The 26,988-nt window shown below is 46.0% G+C and overlaps 1 protein-coding gene across 4 annotated transcripts in view; it reads right to left on the reverse strand.

Annotated features, from left to right (window-relative positions):
• Positions 1–26,988, reverse strand: part of MDGA1 (MAM domain containing glycosylphosphatidylinositol anchor 1) — a 156,665-nt gene that overhangs the window by 39,297 nt on the left and 90,380 nt on the right. For all 4 annotated transcript variants that reach the window (XM_072927299.1, XM_030268620.4, XM_072927297.1 and 1 more), the window contains 4 exons: positions 24,336–24,605; positions 20,887–21,038; positions 3,847–4,024; positions 2,816–2,839 (listed from right to left, as the gene is read on the reverse strand). In XM_072927299.1, the coding sequence (XP_072783400.1) occupies positions 2,816–2,839; positions 3,847–4,024; positions 20,887–21,038; positions 24,336–24,605 (624 nt within the window). The remainder of the gene's footprint in view (positions 1–2,815; positions 2,840–3,846; positions 4,025–20,886; positions 21,039–24,335; positions 24,606–26,988) is intronic.

The following is a 26,988-nucleotide window of genomic DNA, read 5'->3' on the forward strand; positions in this document are numbered from 1 at the left end:
AAGTTTCACAATGCTGTAACTGGTTAAGTCATCCTATTTGCCACCAGGACACAAGGAACTGTCACCTCTTTTAACCTTTGCATTACAAGACATTCTTGAAGAATGGGCACAAACTTAAGTAATCCAACTCTAAACAGAAGCTGACATCTCATTCCCACATGTTCTTACCTGAACAAACTTGGATTCCTCTGGACTCTGAGCATTATCAGAGACCAGACACACCAGCAATAGATGGTAAGCAACAAGTCAGGCTAATCTGCAACAACCGACATCTACCACAGATCACCACCCACTGTACTTGCCCATGGTCCCAAAAGCACCCCACACAGCCAGACTGCAGGTATGTGAGAAACAGTATTGCTGCTCTGAAAGGGCAAGACAGGTTGGCCAACAAAAAAACAAACAAGCTATCCCATATACTTAATGACATCTCATCAAGGTTACATCTGATAAAACAAGGGAAACCAAAACACCCATGGAAGAGGAGCTGGAATAGCTTATGGGGCACCACTCCATAGAAAGCAAACATTATATCCAAATAAAATGGCAGAGGAGGTAAGGACAGAGCAGATTCTCCACCACTGGAATGTGGTCATGACATTAAAACAATCAGTTATTCTAAGAGAACTTTAAGGTAAAATATTAAAATTCAGATAATTCTTAAGCCATTAAAAAAAATACAAATTCTGCTTTTTAGAACCAGATTAACTGATTTTTAAGAGTCAGTCTTACTGGAACCTCTAAATATTTGAAATTCCCAATGTCTTTTGTTCAGGTCCTCTGCTCTTCCTTGGCTTTTCCTTTATAACCCAATACCTGGCTCTGTAACCATGCCACACGCATGCCTGCCCCAATATTATTAACATCTTATTAGGCTGAGAGAGAAAATGCATGAAGAAGTAAGTATTAAGTGACTCTCAGAGTTTGTAAATTAATCACCATTGTGCATGCCCTTGGATCAGCCTGCCAGAGGCATTAATCATCTAATCTTTGCCTTTCACTCCAGAGCTTTCAATGTTTGCTCTCAGAATTTGGCTCAGCAGCCTAGTGTGACATTTTCCCTGGGGGTGGTGGTAGCAGGAGAAGTATGAAAAGAAGAGGTAGCAGGAGGGATTTCCACATTTTTGGGATGAAGAGTTGGGGAACTCAGCTGTGGTCCAAAGAAAGAGCTAAAAGCCTTTGGGCTCATATTTCACTGGCAGCAGGACTGAAAGAAAAGGGCATATCTGAAAGCAAGGGTGGTAGGTCTAATTTTAGGCAGTCAGACTCAAGGTGTGAATGCTTGGGCAAAGCCCTCATAACTGGCCCAGAGGTCCCAACATCCACCAGAAGCTGGGCAATTTGTATCAAGAAGAAATCCTAAGTGTTTGGTTTACTGCATGAAAAACATGAGTGGCTGAGTTATGTTCCACCATAGGCAAATTTCCCGCAGTTGTTCTGGACTCAATCAAGCTGCCAAAGCTACCCCAGGCAGGCCATCTGAAGTCTCAATTTACAGAAACCCCAAGAGATTGACACAATTAGGACTGAACTTGCTCTGGATTTACTAGTGATTTATGCAGTGTAAAAGCACGTGGCAAAAGGCCAAACTTTGTCACTTCTACCTGTGGGCTGGGACACTTGCCTCCTCCAGCAAGTACTGAGAGACATATTCTAGAGTAGGTCCCTGGCAATACGCTGTGTTTCCCAGTGAGTCTTCCATGGAGAATATTTAAAGTAGATCAGGAAGTGAGGAAAAGAAAGCAAATGGAATCAGGAATTAGTCACAAAATCCCTCTGACTGTGTAATGTACTGTACTGCCTGTACTCTCAGGCTTCATCAAACCATCCTCGGAGTGTGAACATGCAAGAACTCCTTGTGGCTGCCTTAACAAGAGAGCTCCCTATCCTGATTCTGCCATCACCTAATCCTGGTTTCTCCTCCCTTCTGGTACCCTGCAGTGCAGCAGTAGCACTTACCTACACATAGAGTAATACATAAAAACACTGAATACTGACTCAGCAGCTGGAAATGGAGAAACAGCCCCATGCTCTCTATGGCCCACTAGCAAGTAGTCTGCCCATCTCTGCTCAAGAGTTTTGCCTGGGTTTACATCCTACAGTCAAAGTGGAGGGACCTTCTTGCATCTCCAGGGGAATGTTACCCCACTACTTACAGCAAGCTAGAACTTCTCTTTTATGCTCAATGGGCACTGTCATGTTGGTGTTAAAGAATATCATTCTTAGACATTGTGTATTCTGCTCTCAAAATCAATGGGAACTCTGAATACTCAATACAGATGGGCCTGCATCTTGCCAAGAATAACCAGAAGGTAAAAGAGCAAGTTAACAGTGGTGACACTGAAGGGGAAAAAGAAAGGGACTGTGCTCAAAGCGTTTGCAGGAAGAGACAGATCTGAGCTGAAGACTGCTTCATACAAGCCTGCAGAGATACCAAGTGTATCATTCCTTGTCAGAAGAGGTTGGGGAATATTCCTAAACACAGATATTTTGGGGGAACATTTAGTAACCTGCTTATTGGAAGTAGATTGCTTGTGCTGGGTTATGGGAGTGGCTGTTCAAGATCACAGTCTACCCTGTCACAAAGATAGCAGGTGTGAGTGAGAGGCATATCCCTGGCATAAATCTCCTGGCAAATCTCAAGGTACAACAAATGGTAATATTTACTGGAAGCTTTAGTGTATGCAAATTTTGGGGAAAAAAGATTTGACAAAGTCAGCTGTGTATTCCAGCTGCTTGTCTTGCCTGATCTGCTGGAGCATTCAATTAATGTACATTACATTCAAAACATTAACACAAAAGTCTTGTTGCTTACCTGTTGGATTTGAATAGTTGATTGCTGGAAAAAGAAATAGAAAAACAAGTAAAAACAAAAGCACAAATCATAATCAAAGTCTGAAAATAAAACAAACCCATCAAGAAAGATCACAAATGCACAAGTCTCCTGGCAGCATCCCCATGAGAAAGCAATGCTTGGTGCCTGTTTTGGTGATGGAAAAAGATACGGACACTCTGATCCAAGCAGCAAGAGATCTTAAGAAAACCCTACCTAAGAGGTAAACCTGGAATCATAGGAAAACCCTTCTGGCAACACAAGTAGTTTCCTTCTGGGGTACTCAGTGGGATAGCACCCACTTAGATACCAAAGCTTGGTATCTGAGAGGGACATCAAAGCAGTTTGATGCACTGTGGATTCTGGGGACACTGGACACACTGTCAATCCATGGGGCAAGCAAACCTAACGGGAGAAGATCTGTACTTTCTGCTGAAATAGAGGGCACAAACTCCTGTTGGGGAGTAAAGGAATCATAGATTTGTGGGAATAGAGAGAGCTGTGAGCTGTTGGATGATGGTAAGAGAAGTATGGTCCATGTATACCAATGAGATAATCTGGGATTCAAGGTATTGGACAGAGCTACAGATTTAGGAGTGGCTAATTAGGATAGGAATCATGCATTCAGTTTCCTGAAATTCTCTTACTTTCATGGGTCTGTGGCTAATATACAGCATCCAGTGGCTATCTTGTATTATAAACCACTGTACCACAGGGAGCTGCAGCATGGCCTGACTGGGGTTTTGGGGATCTCCTGCCCACAGGGTGCAGAGTGTGAGTTAGAGCTGCTGAGTGAAGGACGAGTGGAGACTGACCTTTAGAGATCTCTAGTGCTCTGCATTGATGGCAGCATCCAAAATACAGTCGAACGTGATAGCACTGTGCCATCAGAACTCCTCAGAGCACAGAGACCCACCCAAGGGTCACAGAAGAACACCTCTCTGCATGCCCACATCCCCAGGCCTGAGGCTCAGACCTGCTCTCGTAGGCAGGACTGAGGAGGAGACACCTACGTTCCATGTACCGGATGACGCGGGCAGACATATCTCCAGCCCCAAAGCTGGTGATGGGCGTCAGACGAACTTCATAGCTCTGAGGCACTTTCAGGTTGGGTAAGATGTGCTCCAGCAACAGGCCTTTCTCCATTTGCTTCACAGGAATGAAGGTTTGGATGGTATTTCTCTGAGACAGCTGCACAGAAAAAGAACCCATAGTGTTATGAAAATCCTGAAACTGAAAACCTGGGAATCGTATCCATCGTCTAACACCCTATTCCTCCTCTTTCTATACAGATCTACACCCAGGTGCTCCATGAGATCTTCATGCAGTATTGGTTTGAAAATTGCCATCCCTGGTACAGAACAGTGATCAAAAGCCTGAGTTCTCCCTGAAGGGAAATCTTGGTGTCCTCCAATGGAGGGACTGTAGGGACAATTTGAACTACAGGTCCTAAAGCAACTTTGCGTCAGAAGCAGTGGTTTCAGGAGGGAGAAAATGAGCCCAATTCACCCCTGTTAGTACACTCAGGCCCTGTGCAAACATATCATGGCATTGCACCAAGATATCCTTCAATTCACAATCACTGCTGCGGAATTCATTCATTTGCTGCCTGTGCAATGTGGCACTTCATTTGGTGTCTCACTACTACCAAGCAATCTACTACCATACTTCCTCAGAAACCTTCCATAGGGTCCATCCTTGGACTGCCTCCACAGACCAGACAAGGGGTCTGTTTCAAGTTGATGGTTCTTTGGGATCACTCACAGGCTCCCTCTTCTCTGATTCCCATTGGAAGGGGCTGAATTATGTTAGCTGAACCATACCATCTAAACACTGCTCAGTTTGCTATGGCAGCAGGAAAGTTTCAAGAAAACAATAGGGAAAATATTGTTATCAAAATCACCACCACTAAAAATGATGAATTAAATGTCAGTGAAACTTCCCTGCCATGGTCATGCTTGCTTGGCTGGGAAAGAGTAAGAACGAGGATTGCATTGTGAAGATACAATTTTCCTGCCTGTTGCTGTGCAGTGCCTGGATCCTTGTGGCAAGATACGTTACTGGGGATGCTGGTGCTGGCAAAAAGACCATTGACAGGACTTTCGATGGTCCAGTGTTAACTAAGCTTTCCCCTGCCTCTGATACATTCTCTGGGCTGACGTTTTCACTGCAAAGGCAGTCCTCCTGCCAGGCAGTCTCAGTGTTCATCATTAACTCTGAAGTTACAGGATTACTGGAATTGGGATGCATGGAGGAAGGTTTACAGCAAATCTGTGGGGCAAGAAGATGGAGTGAGGGCACAGCAGAAGCGAAGGCCACTATCAAAGCAGGACAGGGGGCAATGCTGATGTGGTGCTTAGTAAAAACAAGTACAAGCTGCCTATCTCCAACTCTCACGTATGTAACTCTTAAGTTCAAACTCAGAAGAAATGGCTGCCACTGTAGAGCTTTCTGTGCCAAAGCCCCATTCATTCCCAACACAGTCAGGACCCGCTGACCCACCTCCTTGATCTGCCCACAGTGTGGACGCTGGTCCCAAATGAAGGGGCAGGGACAGGTCCTTGGGAACCTGTGGTTGCATGTGGTTCTCACAGTGAAAAATAATTCTGCACCTGCCTTACAGATTGCACCTAAAGGAGACCTTGTACCTGCACACATCAGGGTGTAAGTTGCTTGAGGAACTACTTGCTGCACTCCCCTGGAAAGATGGAGCAGAGAGCTGGGAGCTATTCTGGTGCCTTCCCCCAGCTTGATGCTGCCCTATAAGGCACCTGGGGGCAGTCGTAGTGGGCAGGACCAGGGCAGTGGTTCCCAGAGGCATCTGGATGCTGCCAGGATTGGTTCATATCAACAACTCCCTACCTGTACTCATGCCAGCTGGGTTCTGACCCAGCTGGCATTCCTACTGCTCAGCCCTCCCATCTGCCAGCCCTCCACACCATTGCTCTGGCCAAGGAGTGGCACAGCGGGCTCCCAGGGGCAGGGACTTAAGCTAGGCTCATTAGCACCAGACCCCCAATTATCTGGGAGAAGAGGAGCAGGCAGAAGCATGGGACTTCTTGAGGAGCAGAGTGTGACTGGGAGGGCTGGCAGCAGCTTCTCCCCAGAGGCTGCCATTTGCTGGGATGTTAGGAAGGCAGCCAGCAAATAGGAGGAGGTCAGGAGCCATTTCCCTTGTCTAGACATAACCTTTAGAAGAGAAGCAAAATGGAGAGTCAGAGAGAAGCTTGAGGGTGAGATTCAGACAGTGCAAATTCCACCTCAGCTGGGAGTTAGGTAGAATTTGGGTATCTAAAGCTTCTGGGAGCAAGGTCAAATCACATACTCTCCCACATCATCTAATCCAGGACAAAAAGAGAAATCAACCTCCAGTCTGGACTGCAAAGCTCTGGATCCTCTAGTTGAGTCTATCCTCAGGGACTTATGTAACCAAATAAATAACTGGCTGCCACTCAGGTTTGGCTGCAAAACAGAAATAATTAAAGGCACATATGCTTCCTATGGATTGCAACCTCACTGCTTTCTAGGAGAGACCAGGATCACTAGGTAATGGGAAAGGCACAGTAAAGGCTCAGCATGTATCTGCTCCTGGTGCTCAGAGGTAAAGTTTTAAGAGGTCTTTTCCCTTTACCAAATATTTTGTAGCAATATCTTCTCCCAACCTATGTCCTGTCTCTATCCAATATGCAACTTAGACTGACACGGAAACTGGCTGCCAGCAAGACTGCCCTCTGCACATCTTTACTACAGTCTCTACAGTCCTGGCATCACAACAGAACTGGCTCTGGATGTCTTTGGAAAGACTGGCTTCTCTGTGAAAAGCAGCACAGGCCCTGAGCTAGCTGCAGCTGTCAGTAGAAAGAGCCAGGTGTGCTGCCAGCACAGTTTAAAGGGCGTGAAATTAGTGCAAGGAAGAAAAGGGGGAAGCTCCAGCCAGCTTCTTGGTGTGTGTATGTGGAGCAGGTGCTGGCTTGCAGTCACTAGCACAGGTCCAGCAGACAGAGACATGAAGGCCAAAGTCTGCCTCTGCATCCCCCTCCTTAAACAAGCTTTGTGTCGCTGATTGCCAGCAGCATGTCTGTGCACAGCTGCATGCACCAGTCCAGTAGGAGCCCATTTTTCAGTCCGCTTCAATTGCTAGCTGTTTCCCTTTCTCCTGCTCCATGTGTTCTCATGTTATCATGGTATCTTCGTCCTTCCACCCTCTTCTCAGCATCTCTCCTCCAGATGACACTGACCCCATGTTCCAGTTTAATAGTGCTGCAGTGCAGTTAATAAAGCAGAGGCTGGCACAGAGGACAAGGAAACACCAGCCACCTTATTAGAGCTGCTGAAGCCTCAGTGGAGGAGCTCATGCTACAAGCTCATTCATCACCAGGCTCAGGAAGTGGCTCAGGGGCCAGAACAAGACCACTGCACAAAGCCTCTGCCTTTACCTCCTTCTATTCCAAATAATCTAAGGAAGGGGATGGGAAAGGAAAAAACTCAAACAAATCCACAGTTCCTATCAGCTGGCTGTGAATATTATACAGGCTGCAGAGGTGAGAATGTTCTTGTAGAATAGGTTTTCTAGAAACACCTTACAAAGGGCAAAGTCAGCCCCATGTTGTTTGTGTGCATTCACATGCATGTGTATGCAACCTGCCCTTTTCCCTGTCCCTGTCCCTGTCCCTGTCCCTGTCCCTGTCCCTGTCACTGTAAGCAGTATTAGCAATCAGGGGAGAACTCACTCACATGCACTCACCCACCAAACCTCTGGGAGCTGCAAACCAGGGCTGCCCTTCCTCATTCCTCACCATCATCTACCCTGTTGGTGGGCACTGTCTGCCCTTTCCCTGTCATGTCATTTGAGCCAGCTTGTGATGCTTGCAGAGTGCTTGTGCCACTGTAGCCAGCCGAGCTGGCCCATGGACCAGGAACACACACCAAGAGTCTCAGAGACAAAAGCAGGATGCCACAGTACCCCTGCCCCAGCTGGGGCATTGTCATAGCAGAGAGCCCAAGGTATGACACTGCCACACATACATTTTCTATTTATATAGGCTATTAAAGGAGAAAAACAGGATGATGTTTTCAGACTCAGTGATGTTTATGCCGGATATGTACAGGCTAGAAGCCTTAATAAAGCTGAAGGATATTAATAAACACATCTGTCAAGAATTACTGTTGTGGTTCTTCTCTACACCACCAGCCTTCCTGTGCTGAGACTGGTGTGGCTTGTGAAGCCATGTACATGGTCACACAACTGCATATTAATGCTTGTTTGAAAGAAGAAATTAGAAAAAAACTGTTTCATCACCAAGCCCCAAGGTATTTCTAACAAACAACAGCTAGAAAAATGAACATTAAAATCATGTAGATCACCCAGCAAGCTGATTGGAGCAAAGGAACTGTTTTACAGGCATCCAGCTTTCCATCATTACAATTCACTTCTGATTCTCTCTCTTTACTTGTCACACTTCTTCAGCAACTTCTCAGCTCAGGGCACAAGCACTAGCTCTGCTTTCCAATATCTCCGTTCAAATCCTTTCCATACATGCTCATTCTTTCCCTCTTTTTTCTCAGCCTCATTCAAATCCCTCTGGCTGTTCCTTCCTGCAGCACAAAAGAGACGGGGATGGCTGCCTACATTCCCACTCTGACCTCACTAACTGTAGATATGGGCTGTGAGGACAGCTCCCAGCTCCACTTGCAGCCTCTCCATCCTCTCTGAAGGCAGAGAAGGCAGCAGATAAAGGCAGGCTGATGTGGTACAGAAGCTTTGCAAGCAGGCTCCATCCCTCTGGCGGGCTCTTCCTTGCTCCCTGTGCAGCTCTGCGCACCAGACAAATGCTGTCTCTGGCATGTGTGCAGGTGAGGTGTCCTAAGCTCCTCCATCCTCCCCCTCCTCTCTCATCTGTGAATGTCAGGACTCTCTGGAGAGCAGACAACCACCGGACTAGGTGCTGTGGAGAGCTTGGTGGTGCAGGAAGCACAGGTATCTCAAAAAGGTCTGAAAAGAAGCATGGGGCAATAATCTGGACAAAATTATCTTCAACTGCCTGTGCAGCTGGTGGGCTGCACTCTTCAAACAACCAGCAGTCAAGGTGGTCTTCAAAGCTCAGTGCTAAGCTGCCCAGTTTCTCAGCACGCATAGACATCCCTTTTTAGCAAGGGCCAGGAGAAGGTGAGAATAGCAGAAGGGCACTTCTGACAGGCAATGCCACTCAGGGTGTGACAGAGCCTCCCATTTGTACCATTTCAGCCTGTTTGCATAGAGTCTTGGCTTCATTACATAGCTTTGTCCCAGAGGGCTGCAGACACCATCTTACCAGATTTCCCCAGTGGCTTCGACTATGATGACCTCATCCAAAATAAGTCCAGCTAAGATATAACTGCTCCCTTCCTAAGGGAGTGTTTCTTACAAAGAGCAGAAACAATCACACCACTGGCCTCACCTCACCATGATGGAACTGGCAGTGTCTATGGCCTTAAACTGGTGACAGCCAGGAAAGATATTCCCAAGGTACTGGAGGGGGCTGAGCTTGTTTATGGCACCGGTAACAGCTCCTGGGATGAACATGGGGCTCTGCAATGCCAAAACTCCTGCTACTTCATCAGACATTCCCTGTTCTCAATTCCTGCCCCGACTGTGCCTCCAAAGCCACAGGATATGTGGCAGAGAGACAACCTCAAAGAGTCTAGAAGCCGTGGACTTCTTAAAGTTAAAAAAAAAGAACTTTTAGTACAGAATTTATGTGTGTTGGAGTTTATAGTACCAAAGATTGAAAAAAAAATATCCAGTTCTCCATTGCTGGAGAATGAGAGCTCAGCATCAAAGTTCCACAGGTAAGAAGGAATTTATTGGGAAAGAGGAATGAAACATGCTCAGAAACAGGGTCAGGAAAGAGGTGGGGATAGGAAATTTTAGGGAACTCTCTTGAATATGAGGCTCCAATATGTTCCATACTGCTGGAAGAATATGCCATAAATCTGGCCCTTCCTTTCCCCTTTTTCCTATTCACTCTGACACACAGCAGTGGATTGAGACTGTGATCCTTGATGTCATCTTGGCACCACAGAGCAGAGCAGAGCAGAGGAAGATGTCTTTGACATTCCTTTTGAACACCATGAATTGTATACTTGATCTCTCTATTTTGGCAGAGGGATAAACCCCCTTTGCTCACAGAGTTCAGAGAAGGGCAAAACATGGCTACAATCTAGGACACAGCAGGGGACGTACACTCCTGGCTGACAGGGTCCAGTCCCCTGTCACCAGAGGGGCTGCCTCTGCATATTAATTATGTATGTATCACATCTTATCTTAAAAGTGTTCCTTTTAGGCCTGCTCCTCCCCCTGGACATCTGTTCCAGAGCCTGACTGCCTTAATGTTCTCATTTCCAGACTAAATTTATTCACATGTAGCTTGCACCCAGTTATCTTGTACCAGTAGTGTCCTTTAGCTTCAGTGGCTCTTTTCCCTCACTGCTGCTTGACCCCCTGATGATTTACAGACAGTAATTTCATCACCTCTCAGCCTTTGCTTTGCTGGGATGAGCAGGCTAAGCACTCTGTGACTGCTCTTGTAACACAGTCTCTCACTTTCCAGGATTGACTCTACAATGTTTTTCTGCATGATGATCTCACTTGCTGGAGTTCAGTGCCTTGGCCTCCATATAGGATGCATCATCTAGGAGTACATTGGCCCCTTCTCACGCCTGCATCTTTTCAGCAGCTCCTTGAAGTCAACTCACTTGCTCACTGCGTTCATCTTCCAAAGATGAGCTCCCAGCCTGCAGCACCTGTCTTTGAACTACTGCATTTCATCCCACCAGAACCACTCTCAAATCGTGTTCTGTCTTTCAGATCTTGCTTCCAATCCTTCCTAATCCTTCACCGAGGTGGCATTGTCTCCCATCCTGGTGTCAGCTGCACAAAATTTCAAGAGCACAATCCTAATAAGGGATTCTGAACTCTGGCTCGTATCAGCTGCAGAGAAGATGCCTGCCTACTCTGGAAAAACTATTTGGGTAAATTTTGAGTAGTGAAGAAATTTGCTTTGGATATGAAGATAGTAATTGTGATGCTTCTTTATAATCTCTCATCAAACTTTCTCTGCCTTTCACATTGAATTAAAATATTTTCTTTGGCTAGTACTTAGTCACCATCTTGGATGGAAATTATGTCAAACATTAACCTCATAAATTAAAGGGTTAAGGTAAGTTTAAAGTTGGATTTATTTCATTTTCCTTGCTTGATAACCATTACTCCTAACAGGTTTCCAGAACAACTAATCACATTGCAAGCACAAAGCTGGCATTTCCCAGACAAGCACATTGGTGAACTGAAATTCATGCCTATGTTTTTAATCAGGCAAGCACACAGGCTAAGATCCTGGGATTAAGCAAGGATGGATGCCCAAACCAAATCCATTATTCAGTCTAAATGAGGAGTCCTGGAAGCTTTTTGTACTGAACTGTCCTTTATCATGAGGCTGATATATTCCCAACTCCAGTTTGTGGCTGATATATTCCCAACTCCAGAGAGAGAAGCAACTGCAACCTTCAGTGGCTTCTGAGGACAGCTGGAGCCATCAAGGCTGGGAGTCAGTCTCTCTCTCTTTCTCCTGCACAGGCAATCAGCTGCCCATCCTCATTAGATGCCAAGAGCAGCAGTTTATGGCTTCCTAGAGAAGCCAAATTGGTGCTGTCATGAATTACTGTAAGTGCTTGTTCCACACTCTTCCATAATGTCTTTCATTAGGATCTGATCAGAAAGCAATATGTATTTTATTAGCGTATGTTCCCTGGTCTAAGGAAGAACAGACCTAGCCTTGACTCTGTCAGAGAGGCAGTCAAGCACAAGCCTTAACTGAGCCTCTCTTCTACTGCCTCACAGCCTTATTTTCAACCCTGAGGGCACATGCAGTCCTTCTGTTTCAGACTGGAAACTCTCTACTCTTATTGCAAGTTCCTACCCTGTACTGACTCTTGACTGTGCACAGCAGAACCTGAAATCACCTCTCTGTCTATTGTATGGGCATGAGCTGGGTAAGAGACAGTATCTCTCATGTTCCTCCACATCTCCCTCTTGAAGAGAGCAATGGTTCCAGACTCTTTTGAGCCTCACATCTGAAAATCAGCACTGCTCAGTGCCTTACTGGATCCAGCTTTATACCCACCCTTACATCAGTAAGCACAGTCTCCTCTTCTACAAATTTCCTTGCACTGGACATACTGGCTGCTTGCAGCCAGAACCATGCACGTGTCTATGCACTGTGCTGTCAACACTTCTGGCTCCAAGAAAAAAAATGTAATTTGGCTCTGCACAGCTCAAATCTGCCCAGCTGCAGTTAGGTTGAGCTCTGAGCTGCTTTGCCTATAATATGGGTGTAACTTCCAAGCAGAACATGCTCCACGAACAGAAGCATAATTTCTTTGGTTCTCTCCACACCCTGGCAGAGCCCTCTGTTAGGGCACCTTCACCCTTGAAAACAACTAATAAAGGATTGGGCTGATGCTTCCCGGAGCAGGAATAGCCTTTTTTGTGCTTCTAAACTTTCCGGTCTGGTACCTGTAATGAAGGTTTGTAGGTAAGTATCATTCGTAGGTATCATTCTTTATAGACAGCCTCTAGGCTGTCTATAAAGAAGAGGCAGAGGCAGCACAGGATATGCAGGGAGACCCATAAAGCCCTTTATATTGCTCCATGCTGCCCGCTTCATTTCTGTATGATAAACAGCTAAACCATCCATCTAGTGCCTACTCCTTCCATTTGTGACTAGCTATGGGAGAGACTACATCTCTCTTCCAAACCCCTTCCCTTCACAAAGTCTTATCTCCAATGTGTTCTAGGAAGTGAGAGCCAGGGGAAAAAAGAAACAAAAACATGAACAAAACCGAAAAAAAGGAAACAGAAGCTAAAGAAAAAGGAGGTAGAAATAGGAAGGGGAGTAGGAAAGGGCACAAAGGTCCACAAAGAAAAGATGGTGAAGCAGTAGGACTGACCACTGAAAATAACAGATGGGCAGAGTAAACAGGGGGAAGCCACATCACAACCTATCAACAGGGACTTTGAGAAAGACTCAATAATAGGATGTACCCCTTGAACCACCAAAGGAGTGTGGATAAGAGATGCACAAAAAGGACTGACTTGGATACCTGGCAAGCATTTTTCATTCTCTACTTAGCTTTGAAAATGCAAGACAAGAGCCTGCTGGATATGAACAAGCACATTGGTGTGGAAACAACATCTGTGTCCTGCAAAGCTGCTATGAGGGGTCTATTGGTTTGGGGAATCTGATTATATCTTCTCTCACATTTTTCTTGCCCAAAATGAACACTGAACAGTGGTGTTAGCAGCTAGAAAGACATGAGATGTTCCTTCTAGATGTGTTTTAAGTTCCTATGAGCCTTTCCAACAAGATTATTTGAATTGCTCTTCTCAGTCACTGTAACTGTTCTGAACACAGATAAAACTGGGACATGTGCTGGAAATATTCCCTTGTAGTAGGAAAGCTAAACAATATCCTGCTTTCCCCTCTTGCCCAGTTAAGTACTTGAATGGCATTAGGAGCAATCCTTCGAAAAGTTAATGTTAAGACAAAATCTCTCTCATGCACCTTGTAACACTGTCAGCTACCCTGTTTTGGGCAGATTACCTTACACTTTGGATCTGGGTGAGACAGGGAATTTTTTCAATAGAAGCCCTCACAATGCTGTGCTTTGTGTGGATAGCTAGTATGAACTTGATAACACAACAGTGTTTTGGCTACACAGCACCAGTGCTGTGTTTTCCCCACAGCACCAGTGCTGTTTCTCCAACACTCTCCCCTCACCAGTAGGCTGGGGGTGGGCAAGATCTTGGGAGGAGATGTCATATCCAGGACTGCTGATTCAAATTGACCAAAGGGATATGAAAGTATGACTGTGACATTTGTCTTCCAGAGCAACTGCTACATGTACTGAAGACCTGCTTCCCACAAAGTGACTGGACATTGCTTGCTGATGGGAAGTAGAGAATAAATTGTTCTCCTTTGCTTCTGCACATGGTCTTAGATATTGGTTATTAAACTGACTTTATCTTGAGCCATGTGGTTTTTTCAACCTTATTTTCTCTCCCCCTGTCCTGCTGAGGAGGGGAGAATGACAGAGCAGTTTGGTGGGCAACTGGCATCCAGCCAAGGTCAACCAACTACACTTCACTTACTTTCGATAATCACAGAACAGAAATTATACCTTAAGACTGAAACACAACTAATCTGCCACTGTTCATATTACTAATTTTCCCAACTAACTGATTACAAATGACCTGTGGACTAGGGAAAACCAGCTCAGGAAAACCATGTATCATACTGAAGAGCAATTTGTGAATGCAAAAGGACAGAATTAATCAAACTAATTCAGTAGTTAAGCATCATTTGCTAAGATCTCATGGGCAAAGGGAAGAAGTCCCAGTTGTGGCATTGGAAACTGTTAGACTACCAAAGGGGGAAACCTTATCCCATGGCTACCAGTCATTTCCACTGAAATTACACCTGATCCATCAGTGCTGGTCAGGCCTGTGCCAAGCTGTCCTGGCCACCCTTGTAGAAAACATTCTGATCCTCTGGCTGACAGAGCCAACAGCAGCCATGGCCAGGCAGACAACTCCACCTGCAGTGGGTAATGGCCAGGGAAAAACTCCCTTCCTTTGTGCTGGTGGAGGCTCTGCTGTTGTTGACTTAGCCAACACAGAGTACAAACATGAAACATGGAAAAAGCTCTTTGTTTCCACCCCCACCAAACATTCAGCTATCCTGGGATCTTCCCTTATAACAGAGGTGGAGAAGACCTTGTTCTAGCAGCGTCTTCTGTGACAGATTGCTAGGGATGAAAAGAGATATGGCTCAATGTGCTATCATCTACAGTGACTGATGGTGTGTCCCATTTCCAAGCAGCAGAGAGCACAGCTGATCCTGCTGTCTTCACTCCCACACGCCTGTGGCAAAGTCACTGCTTCACTTCCAGGTCCCGCACAGCAATCTTATTAAGCTTCAAGGACTGCTTGTCCACCATTTATTATTGATCAGCAATCTCTCCTTCCACTGGCATGTAGCTGACACTCAGTCCCAAACCCCTCCTCCTCTGCAGCCTAGAAAGGCAGTGCCTCCTCTCCCCTTTCTTGCTTTTCTTGTCTTTCCATCATGATGGCTGTTCAAACCATCCACCAAGCACAGTTCTCACTGGCACTGGCTTATTTCTGCATCCTTTTACACCTCTTCCTAAGGGACGAATCCTGCCCAGCATCACGTAGGCCACTAGCACAACTGAATGCAATTGTCTTGAGAGCATAGATATAATCTGCCTATTCTCACTGCCTGAACAAAAGTTGAAATAAAAAAACCCAGCATCAGTAGGGAGATAGGATAGTTAAAGCTAAAAAAAAAAAAACCCCAAAAACAACCATTTCCCACTACAGAGGATGGTTCTGAAGGTAGATGGAATTGTGTTGATTTGACATCCCATATGGCAGCAGCCTGTGATCAAACATCAAACTGGCAGACAAGGTAGGCCAAAAAAGAAGAGAGGACTAGAGAAGCTTTCTGACAGATGTGACTTATAAGCCATCCTGTAACAGAAAGACCTTCTCAATAAGCAGACCTGCTTTGAGATTCAGTGCTGGGCAAACACTGTGAAGCCAGGTGACTAGAGTCCCCAGACCTAACACCAGTGAAAGAGGACCAGCAGAGACTGTATCAAGTGCAATGATGAACAGTAAAGGGGTGTGGTTTGTCACACCCCATGAGTATTTCAGTCTGTGCAGCATCTCATATGCAGCCAAGGCCACCATGTGCTGCTTCAGGAAAAGCCACGCTCCCTTCCGGTTGCAGCCAGCTGTGACTGTGATGCTCTAGGTAAAGGGACTCACACATCCCTGTTCCATGTGCCCTGTCTGTGTCCTGCCCTGGACACCAAACTGTCCAATTAAGCACCCTGTCAGCTGGAGGATTTTTTGGTGGATGTGGCACCAGATTCCCTTTTTCCAGGTGACACCAGGCCAGTGCATCACAGAGCACATTTTATCCAGAGCAGGATGGATACCCCCCTAGCTCACAAGTTGCAACTCTTCTTTAAGCTTTTCATTTTCTAGTAGGAAAACTAGCATAGCCCTGACAGGTTTTTAGCTAAGTCCTAAACCAGACATCACCTCCTCAGCTCTTGCAGCATCCCCCAGATGAAAACCTCACTGCGATATTACTGTAGGAGTGCACAGGATGGGGCCAGTGGGCCACAGTGCACCATAGAGCCTTGGGATGAGGGCTATGGACCCAGCTTGGTCTGCAGAAGTTGCCATGGCAATGGCAGCATTGTGCTGTGGAGCCAGCAAAATGTCAGAGCCTTTGTAAAGCAAGTTTGGCCACCCTGAACTCTGCCTTGTGCAGAGCTGCCTCCTCACCAAGCCTTTGGTGTCCTATCCTTCTCCACCCCTTGCTCCAAGGTGCAGCCCCTGGGCAACCCCCAGCTGCTCGTTTTCCGATCTTTGCCTGAAGCCGTGGTTGCATGTGCAGAAGAAAAGGAATTTTGTTCACCTCCCAGGATACGTGCCTGGGCTGCTGCAAGAGCCACCACTGCTCAAGTACATCCCCTTTCTACAGTCACAGCCTTTTCTAATCTGGGACCCAAAGGCATTCTCAAGCAAACACTCACGGGAAAGTGTGGGTGGGTGCACTGCTGGTTCATCCTCCCTTTCGTGCAGTACCACCCCTGCTCAGAGCTCAGCAGGGAGAGACCTCCCTGCCCTCAGAGGGGTGGCAAGCTCCGGGAGCCGATGGAGCCTGCAGGCTTCAGTAGAGAGACACTGCCAGCTCAGAGGCAGAAATGAAGTGATACAGACCCACTGTCCCTGGGCCTCGGCATAAAACCTCTCCTGCTGTGTTGGGATGGCCATCAGTGGAGTCAACCTTCCGCTCTAATCACAGTCATTAAATTCCTGCCAACACCCCTGTCCTGTGTCTGTCCCAACAGCTCTGTTATCTGTCACCTCCCCACATGGTATGCAGGCTCCCCACTGCTGCAGCTCTCATTAATGCTGCTCTGGCTGGCTGATGAGGCAAGTGGCAGCCAGCTTCCAAGCCAAGATGAGTTTTTTAGACAGCAGGGAATGTTTATCCAACATGGAAGGGATGAACATACAAACAAAGAGAGACCATACAATCGGTCAGGCATTGCACAGGGCCAGTCTCATTAGACGGTCTCCGTGACAGGAATTAATCCCAAGTGACAACCTGGGGAGTTAATTTAGCAAATGGGTCTGGGGCCTGGCCCAGTGCAAATTTCAGGGATCTGTCTGGCATGTAGACTCAGCCTGCTCTGAGGAGGGGAAAGGCAGGAATATACAAAGCTGGCCTAGTTCTGGCCTGAGCCTGTGTATGAGAACGTACAGAGGAGAGAGCAGCCTCAGGTTGCCTTGAGGGGAACAATGAAGATTAAACTTTCCTACTGCACCAAAAGCTTCTCCTTCCTCTTTCTCTTGCAGCCTCAGGTCACAGATGGGTTCCAGCTCATTAAGTGCACAGTTATTCTGCCACTATCCCCCAAAACCATAACCACCGGCCCAGCTTAGATCTTTCTTCCGTGATGCAACCTGCTTGCAGTATTAGATGGCTTTTCATTTCTCTTTAATGTTAGAGCAGAGCCCTGGGACGGGTGTAAAATACACAGAGAGAAACAAGCAACCTAAAAGGCTTTTTATTTTTTAAGCAAAGATCTGGTTTGGGGAGGCTGCTTTGAATCCCCAAGCAATGAAAATCATTTTCAGTTTCGAATGCAGTACTTCAGAGCTTTTTCTACACTGCAAGAATACATGAAAAAAAAAAAAAATTGACCAAACAAGGAGCCCAAAAGCCTTGTGGCATCTGCCCACAACCAAACCACCCAAGGCTGTGACCTCATTGAGGTCACTGGCTAATGTGAAGTAAGGTAGTTGGCATTTGGATCCATTGTCTTGCAGTAAAAAAAGGAAAAACCTCCAAAGATGTCAGGACAGATGGCTGTGAGGCCCCCACTGTTCTTCATTGGGGATGTTTCCCCCTCTGAATTGTCACTCAGCAATGCCACTGCCTATGCCCACCTGAACGATACCCTCCAGGAAATTACAGCCTCTTTGCCAAGACATAGAGCAGAGGCTTCACAAGAAGCTTGCTCCAAGTTGGTATCATATGCACTTTCCTGGGTCAGTGGCTCCAAGCTGTCAAGGCTGGTTTTAATCATAAGTTAATTCTTATTCGACTGGAACCGGTGTGTCTGTTGTGCCACTCAGCCTGCTCTGCAGCACTGAGAACAATCAGCTGTGGTGGAAATGCCTCTGCCCATCTTGCTGGGAGCCCCCACACATTGCTTAGGAAACCAAATTCCTCCAGACTGCTTGCAATGCCCCCAGTAATGTCCTAGGAAGCTTCTGAACAGGAAGAATTGGAGGAGGAATGGTGCCAGCCAATTAATAAGCAGCACTCTGACTCTCACCCAGCCCCATTTTCAGCAGCTGCAGCAAGCAAATTTAATTCAAGAATTCCCAGGTGCCTTGCAAAGCATCCTGCTACCTGGGGATCTTCATATTACATATGCCAAGAGCTCCTTGAGCAAACCAGGGAGTGTGAAATGAAAACCTGCAAACTAAATTGCAACCACTGGGCATTCCAGGTGGCTGCCTTTTAGATTCCAGCTTAGCAAGAGTTAATTCTCCTCTTTTCATCCCCTCTTCCCCCTGACAGCCCCTCACCTACCCAAGACTGCAAGCTGCCACATTCATTCATCCTGAAGAGCCCCTGCCATGGCCACTGAGGTTGCAGAGCTGCCAGGACTGGGGGAGAAATTAGGCTGGCTGGCTGGGTAAGCTTTCCCCAGCTTGATGCTGGCAATGACCAGTTGTGTCTGGCCATGTGTAAGGCCTGTTTCACCTAAGGAGAATATTCTACTTCAATCCAAGCTCTCTAGGAGGATTTTTGTGCCACCACAGCTAGTGCCTAGAAAGCCAGCATGTCCAGGAGTGTGCACAGGCAAACAGCAGCTCCACACTCAGGCAGACAAATCCCCTTTCTTAAGAGCTCTCCAGTCAGTAACACTTTTAGGCTTTTGAGCTTTTCACTAATATTCACTAAGGCCACTATGTTTTGCAGTCCAACAATGGAACAGAAGGATGCACAGCTTAGTCCAGGGGCCCCAGCACAGAGAAGAAGGTGCAATAAAGCAGCAGAATCTGCAGGGCATGGGAGAGGGGATGGAGCCAGGGAAGGAGTGAAAGGTCAGAAGGTGTCATAGGCTGCTTGGAGCCAAGTGAGACGTCACAGTGAAAATACTGGGAAGGCAGCACATGAACAGAGGGAAACAGCAGGCTGGATGTGAGAGGGGATGTGTTCCTCTGGGACAAGGAAATTAAAAGGGCTCCATAAGACCTCAATATGGCTCATGGAGGTGGAGACCTCACCATGAAATGCAAGTGTTTTCATTGGAGAAAAGCCAGGAGGAGGCATTACCATGAAAACCTTTTCCAATGTGTCTTAGTTTCAGCCAGGGCAGGGCTCATTTTTTACAGCAGCATCACAACGAAGTGTTTCTTTCTTGTGCTCGATGGAAGTGGGAACAAACCTTCCCTCTCTCCTCCTCTCTCTGCTTTTCCTTATTCAGTCCCAGGCCACCATGATGACACCTGTAGCCATTTCTAAGAGCTTTCCCATACATATGACTGGGCTGCAGCAGGGCTGCAGTATCATGCTCCTCTAAAACACAACACTCAGTAGTCACAGCTACATTGTGATGCTGCAAAACAGTAACAGCAGTAACCAATGGGGTATGAACCAAACTGTGTGTGTGTGTTTAAATTTGTGTGTCACGCAGGTCCCTCCATATTGTAACTTAAAGCAGAAAAGTGATTTTCCCTTTTCTTGATCCCTTTTAGTAGGAGCTCAATGAAGGATAGAACCAAGATTACTTTTAGACACTGTACAAAAAAGAAAAAATCTCAATGTATTGGAGAAAGATAAAACCCACAGATTTGTTCATTGAGTTGCAGTGCTGATAATAGCAAAACTTGGCCCAGAGGGAAGATCTACTCTGACAAACTGCCTTCATTATTAGAGGCTCCCCCAGGTTCTGTATTATTATTAAGTACTGACAATGTGCTCCATACGGTGTGAGTAACAAACAAAGGCTGTCCCACCCCAGAGAGCTCACTATCAAATGGAGACATAAAACTGGAACCTACTGTGCAGAACTAGAGGAAAGAGTCACTTGAATCTTTTTAATTATTTTGTTTTCTATCTACAGTAAACAAAATTTTCCTTGCAAAATGCATTTGCTTCTCAGCCACCACTGAATGGCACGAAAAACCAATTTTACGTGTCCCCATTTTTCAAAAATGTTGAATGCAAGCGCTTTGCTGGGCATGGATGAAAGCACCTTGCAATCCTGCTAAGATAATGTTCTCTTTAAAAACATCAAACTCTTTTCCCTAACCTTCTCTAACCAGTGATGTCTTCAGATTTCACTCAGTTCTCTACCCCAGCCCCCAACCCCCAGTATGATTTTCTTTCAAACTCAGAGACCTTGAAACCCACTTCACTTTCCCTGCAGAGTTCATACAGTCCAAATAGCTTAGTTAGTGTGATAGGATGAAAGCCCTTCTGCAACACAAACAGACATTGACTTTTTCCTGCAGTTCCTGCCTGGAGAGCTCTTCAGCTTATTCCCTTTTTCCATATGAGTGAGGAGGATGGAATTCCAGTCGTTTGAATCTTTGGCCTACAAAATCTACGCCACCAACTAATGACTATAAGGCATTGTTACCACTAAAACCCCATGTAAAACACCGGGCATGAACAGCCCAGTGAGGGCTTTGAAAGACCTTGACTGTACTCAACCCCAGAGGTAAAAGTGAACACTGAGTTGTGCATTTGGCCTGTCTCTTCCATTCAGTGGGGAAAGTGCAAGAACATCAGGATCTGCCAATTTCATCACTTGCAGCTCTTAATCAGCAAGGAAACATTGATGTAATTGCCTCCTGAAAGGCCATGTGCTGGGGCTCCAGGAGACCTTACCTGCCGGACTTCCAGGCGGTACTTAAGGATGGGATCCACAGCATCAGGCTCCTTCTGGGTCCACTGCAAGACGTAAGAGTAATTCTTGGATTGCTTCTGGCTCAAGGTGGGGTTGGGAGTGTCATAGTAAAACTCTGGGCTATAGGCTTTTGCTGGAGGGGAAAAAAAGAATAAAGAGGGAGGAAAGTTAAAAAATGGGATCAAGTGGAACAAAAATTACAAAGAGATGTGGTGAGAGTAGAAGAGCTCCACTCACCCAGTTTATCGACCTGCCTCTAACAAAATGGACACCTTTACTTTGCGCAAATGTTCCTGTATTTTCTGTGAATCACTACTGCTTTCACAGCCTAAACTGTTGGGAGGATTAGCAGCCCTGCAACACCAGTGAGACATAACCAGCACCTGAGACAGTAGGAACAACTTCAGTTCTCTAACTGGAACCAGCTCTAATCTTTTCTCTCTTGTTTTGTAGTTTAGATTGAAGTAACAGCTCTAAACGGGCATTTCTCCTGTTTCATCTGCTGCTTTACAGAGACTCCTGCTAACAAACCCTGAGGAAAGATCATTTGGCCAGTAGGTCATAGGAAAAGTGTTATTTATCACACAGAGACCATGGCATTAAAAAGGAGACCTTTCTCCTTCTGCATCTCCCCTGCCTTGGCAACACAGTGCTCCAGTCTCTTTGTAACACAACAGTCAACTTGGCAGCAAAGAGGACACTGACCTCAGCCTGGGTAAAAGCAGTGGGAGCTTTGGCAGGGGTGGAGATGTCTTTTTCAAACCCACATCTCTCCTTAAAAACAAAGTGCAGCAGGAGAAGGGAAATACAGAAGGAAAAAACGTACTAGAGAAAACAAACAGTTCAGAGAAGAAGGGAATTAACTGTCATTTCCCCAGCAGTTTCTGTCCTGAATCACGACCAAACAGAATTTGAAGGCCCCTGCCATGCAGCCCAGCAGTTGGAGGACTAATGCACAGGGAGCACAGGCAACTTGAGGTCTTACCCACTACTAATTTTGTTCTATTTGAAATTATGATAATTTCACCTACTGAACTTCAATTTTTGGCAAGTCCTGTCCTAAGCCAGGCAGGAGTTGGACCTGAATGAAAGCTCAAGGGTTCAGGTCCAGTCTGAACCAACAGAGACCAGAAAGATGCCTGGCCAGCAAGGGATGCTGGAGAGCAGGATGTCTTCTGCACCTTTCCACTTGAATCACCAGCCCTGCCATTCTGTGTGGTTATAATTAGGCTTGACAGGATTCAATGTTTATTTTTTATGAACTCAAATGTATAATATTGATATTTATTTCCAAGTCCTTTTTCTCTTACTATTTTTATTGACTTGAATTTTAGCACAAGCAAGAAGTTCAGAAACACTTCAGAGACTAATTGCTGCTTATTCAACTTGTATTGACTATAGAAGTTAAGCTTTATAACGGATTTCAAAATAAAATCAGAACTCATGATAATCATCATCTTGCATTATATTAATTAATTATTAATTGAGTCCAAGATAGAATCTAGAAAAAACAAGCGCTTTTTGATAGAAATGCTGCATATCAAAAAACTTTCAGAACTTCCTTCTGGAAGCTTTTACTACTGCTGGAAAGTTTTGTCTTTTGCTTTCAGCTGATGGGAAGAGCTGAAGATTATCCCTGTCTCTCTTTCACCTTATGGCTAGTGAGGGAGCAGGTGATGAACAGTATGGGCTGCCCTGATAACTTCCTCAAGAAGAATGGGTTGGATGTTTCACTATCCTTCCAAAACATTCTGGAAAGCTAATCACTCATCCATAGAAGAAAATAATCCAGTCCTGGTCAGATACATGTACTGTATTTTCAGTGCACCTGAACAGCCCATAGTCAAAAATTAGTCACTTTCTGTTGTATAAGAATGTTTATGGTATTTTTTTCCACAGAGAAGAAGCAGAAAAAAAAAAAAAAAAAAAAAAAGAGACCATGCCACTTTCTCTGCTCAGATAGGAAGGCTGTGGTTGATGGGAATTAAAACTCCAGCAATCCTGAGTCCAAGTAGAGCAGTCAAGTCACAGGAATATTTTTCAGGTTGCTCTAGAGGCTCAGAAGGTCTAATTAATTTGTAACTGTCCAGGACACAGGCAGAGATGTCTGGTGTTGAACAGCTACAATCAGATATCAGTGTCTTGGAAAAGGAGAAGGGATGCAGGAAAAATAAAGGCTTGCTGCTTTCCTGATCAGTGCTCTCTAGGCATGAATCCTACTTTCTGCTGAGGGGATCTTATCTCAGGCACAGCATGGCACACCAGGTGCCAATATATATTTGTTGCTGCCACCAGCAAGAAATTCTGGGGAGCATTCCCAGGCTTGACAGGGATGCAGTTTTCTGTGATGGCTCATAGAGGGATATGGCTTGCTATCACTTAATGATGTGAGAGTTACAAGCATATGAAAAGGGTAGAGAGGGTAGAGAGGGCCAAAGCTTTCAAGCAAAATTCACTGCAAGACAGAAGCCAGGAGATCTCAAGGGGTGAGACAAGGTCTTGAAAAGGGACCCAAACAGTAGAAGTAGTTTGGGTTCCCCCATTTCTGTAAGCATCCTGGAGTTACAGCAAACTTGAACTTTCCCAAAATGTAGGAAAGGCCTGCTTCAAAATCAGGTCTCTCTGGATGTTACTCATTCTCATTTTTTAAAATCCAGGCTTGAAAAGTATTACAAATTGGCCCTAGACTCAAACCTGAGTATTTGGACTGAAATTATTGCTTATTAAGGCAACTTCATGGGAGAGCTTTTCTTGAAAATTGTGCCCAAGTCAGTTCTGGGGTCATGGGAAAAGCACATTTAATGATCAGCTGGAGAAGCCAGGTCAGATGTGCACTTTTAGATGCAATAAGTCTGCCACCCCTCTGTGCAGTTGCAGGTGCCGCAGAGAAAGCCTGTTACAGTTGATGATGGATTCAAAGAAAACTGTGAGCAGCAAATCCACTGTGTACTAGCAACCATTCCTAGCTCATGTTTTTTCTAGAAAGCACTGTGAGACACAGACAGACAGGAGTCATAGAGAAGGCACAGGAATACATAATACAGTTTTTCTTTCTTTGTACATTTGCTTTTAAAGAGGAAATCAGATGTTTTGAATCCTATTGAAGGGATGTACAGAGCTTTTCACTTCCCCTTGGTCAATACTTATTGATGATAGAGGTTGTCCAAGTTTGAAAGCTGATTGTGGCCTTGAGTTTAAGTCCTGCAAGTGGTCAAACACTGCTAAAATCTAAAATCTAGCCAGCTCTACGTCCATCTGCCTGAATGATGGAGACAGATTTCCCTGCTGGCTTATGGAAAATTATTCCTCCTGAACATAATGCTGGGCACAGAGGAGACAATAGAGGCACTGTAGTGGCACCAGTTTATGAGGAGCAATCTTCCCATGACCCCATCCAACAGCCTGCTCTGATGTGCATTCTGTCACTTACCAGACACCTGGAAGAGGCAGGTGGAGACCCCTACGTCGTTGGAAATGCTGCACTCATAGCTGCCACTGGTCTCACGGCTGACGCTGTCCACCTTGAGCTCCGAGTAGTCCTGCTGCTCTGCCAGGGGCTGTGCCAGGAGGCTCCCGTTGAAGCGCCAGACGGAGGTGGCCACCTTCATGGGACTGCCCTTGAGCATGGTGCAGCGCAGGGTGACGCTGTGCCCCGTGCCTTGCCGGACATCCTGGAAGGCTGGCTCCACCACGGGGGGGACTGGAGACCCAACACAGCAACAGACAGGGATGCCATCAGGGAGCAGCTTCCTCACCCAGCATGGTCACCCCGACCACCTCTGACAAGACAGGTACCTATGATTTCCAAGGGGTTGAAGCCAGGATCCAATCACACCAAAAGCAACAGTTGTCTGACATTCACTTCTGACTGGGCTGGGGCCAAATCCTACCTCTCTCCCACTTATGAGGTAGGGATAACCTTTAGCAAGCACTCATCCCACACTGAGCACTGCTTGGAGGAGCTACCAAGCTCTGCTCTCTCATGTGAGAAGTGCAACACCAGCAGCTGTATCACAGCTTGGATTCAATCCTCAGATCTAATCAGAATGACTGGTCCTATTATATAGCATGAAATGCACTCCCTGAACAGGCAGGTAAGTTCCCAAGCAGTCATTTCTTCTTGTCAATGTTTGGCAGGGTTATCAAGAACACTGTGTTTAGATGGAGGGATCTGCACTGGCTCTCCCCACAGACCTGAAAGGGTTTTGGAGGGCCCCTCCCAAATACATCAATACAACACATCACATCACATCACGGAATGACTACAGGGACTCTGGGTCCTATTTTTATCTCTAGCAACAATTCCCTGATGTTGGGAGGTGAGTCACATCTATCCATGTCAGCTTCTCTGCCAGTAGTGTGAGAATGGGAATGGTGATGTGTGCTCACCTCCTTAGCAAAGGGAGACTACTATGTTTTTTGCAGTTCTTTAGCACTTGTAAAAATTTATGGGAACCTCATGATTTGGGCATGGTTGAGGCACAGCAAGGAGAAAGCCGGATTGGTACTGTTTGGATTATTCCTTATTTAATGCAATGAAAGAGGACTTAAATCCCCACTGTCTCTGATAGACACGTTTCACTTGCAATAAATTCTTAATTAAAACATTACAGCATGGGGATAAACAGAAGCTCTTCATCTAAAATGAGAAAAGCTTCCAGAACACAAAACAGCTGTTAGCCTGAATGTAAGAGGGAGAACTGATTTATAGCAGTTTCAGCACAATCACAACTGACCTTCTCCAGGTTCAAAGCAAGTGCTCTTCCACAGTTTCCATGCACCACAGATCAACAGACCATCTGCCTCCTCTAAAGGTCCATAGAGCTGCCAAGCACAACCAGGCCCAAAAACCTGCAACACCCAGTATCTGCAGTACCACAGACACAGGTCCACCAACAACCATGGGTCACTCTGCATCCCTGCTGCCCTGAATAGAGCTATGCTGGGAAGGGTATCAATACACCGTCTCCTCCCATAGCCTGACTCCAGCAAGACCAAACAGCTCTGTGACACTAGTGACATCTCTATCTTCACCACAGATGAAGGTGCTGCATGCACTGTCCCCCATGTGGGCATGCAGTGTCCCATCTCCAGGGGGCACAAATGAATCTGTGGGTATCCTGTGTAAAATCATCCCCATCCAGCCCCTCCACCTGGCAACTTTTGTTTGATGTGGCTGATTGTTTTCAAGGTACCTTGTTCTCTAAGTTTTTGGGCCCTTTGCTGCACTTAGGTGGATTGAAAGCAGCCCTTGCCTGAGCTGAGGCTGCCGTGCTGAGTGGCACAGTCAGTTCATGACGGATGGCTTTCCTGGGGATGTGTCTCTGCAAGTGCTTCGAGTGCTGACTTGCCTTTGGCTCACACGTATCCCACCTCACAGTGAGAATAATGTGAGAAGTTGTTTGATTAGACCTAGCGCCATGTGTGTATCATCTCCATCCCTAGCTGCTATCCCATTTCTTCAGTCACATCTGATCCTTAATTGAAGCCAGTGGGGTCTCACATTATAATCTAGGCCAGCTGGTGATATAAGGAAAAGAAAGAGAAAAAGGGGAAAGAAGACAAAAAAGAAGGCTCGAAAACATGGCACAGCCACTTCAGATATACTCAGAGTAGTCTGATTCCTGAGAAGGAGAGAGAGGAGTCTGAAAGCAGCTTCCCTCACTGAATCTAACTGTGCCAGGTATGGGGCTGGGACAGAGGAAAAGTCTGAAACTTGACCAAGTGCCACCAGCAAGGACATGTGCTGCAAGGAAAGTGCCCTCCTGGGCCCCACTGCAGGAGCATCTGGGGCTGGTAAGGGGCACAGAGGAACAGGGCTGGGATGTTCCAGAGGCTTCCTTAGGTCGCTGGAAGAGTAGGGCAGCCAAGGATGCAGAAGGTATTCAATCTTCTTTAGCTGAAAAATTTGATTTACTTGATTTGCACTGGGACAGGCTCCAGGGCTATGTTACTATCTTGCAAAGGGAATGTCTGAAAGTGTCTCTCAATTAAAAATTTGTCATGGTTTGACACGGGAAGAGAAATTTTTTTGGAAGGAAGAGGTCAATCCAGTCAGGGGTCAGGTTTGGATACTGACACTT

The sequence above is a fragment of the Taeniopygia guttata genome, chromosome 3 (genome assembly GCF_048771995.1).
Source record: "Taeniopygia guttata chromosome 3, bTaeGut7.mat, whole genome shotgun sequence".
In the NCBI taxonomy this organism is placed as follows: domain Eukaryota; kingdom Metazoa; phylum Chordata; class Aves; order Passeriformes; family Estrildidae; genus Taeniopygia; species Taeniopygia guttata.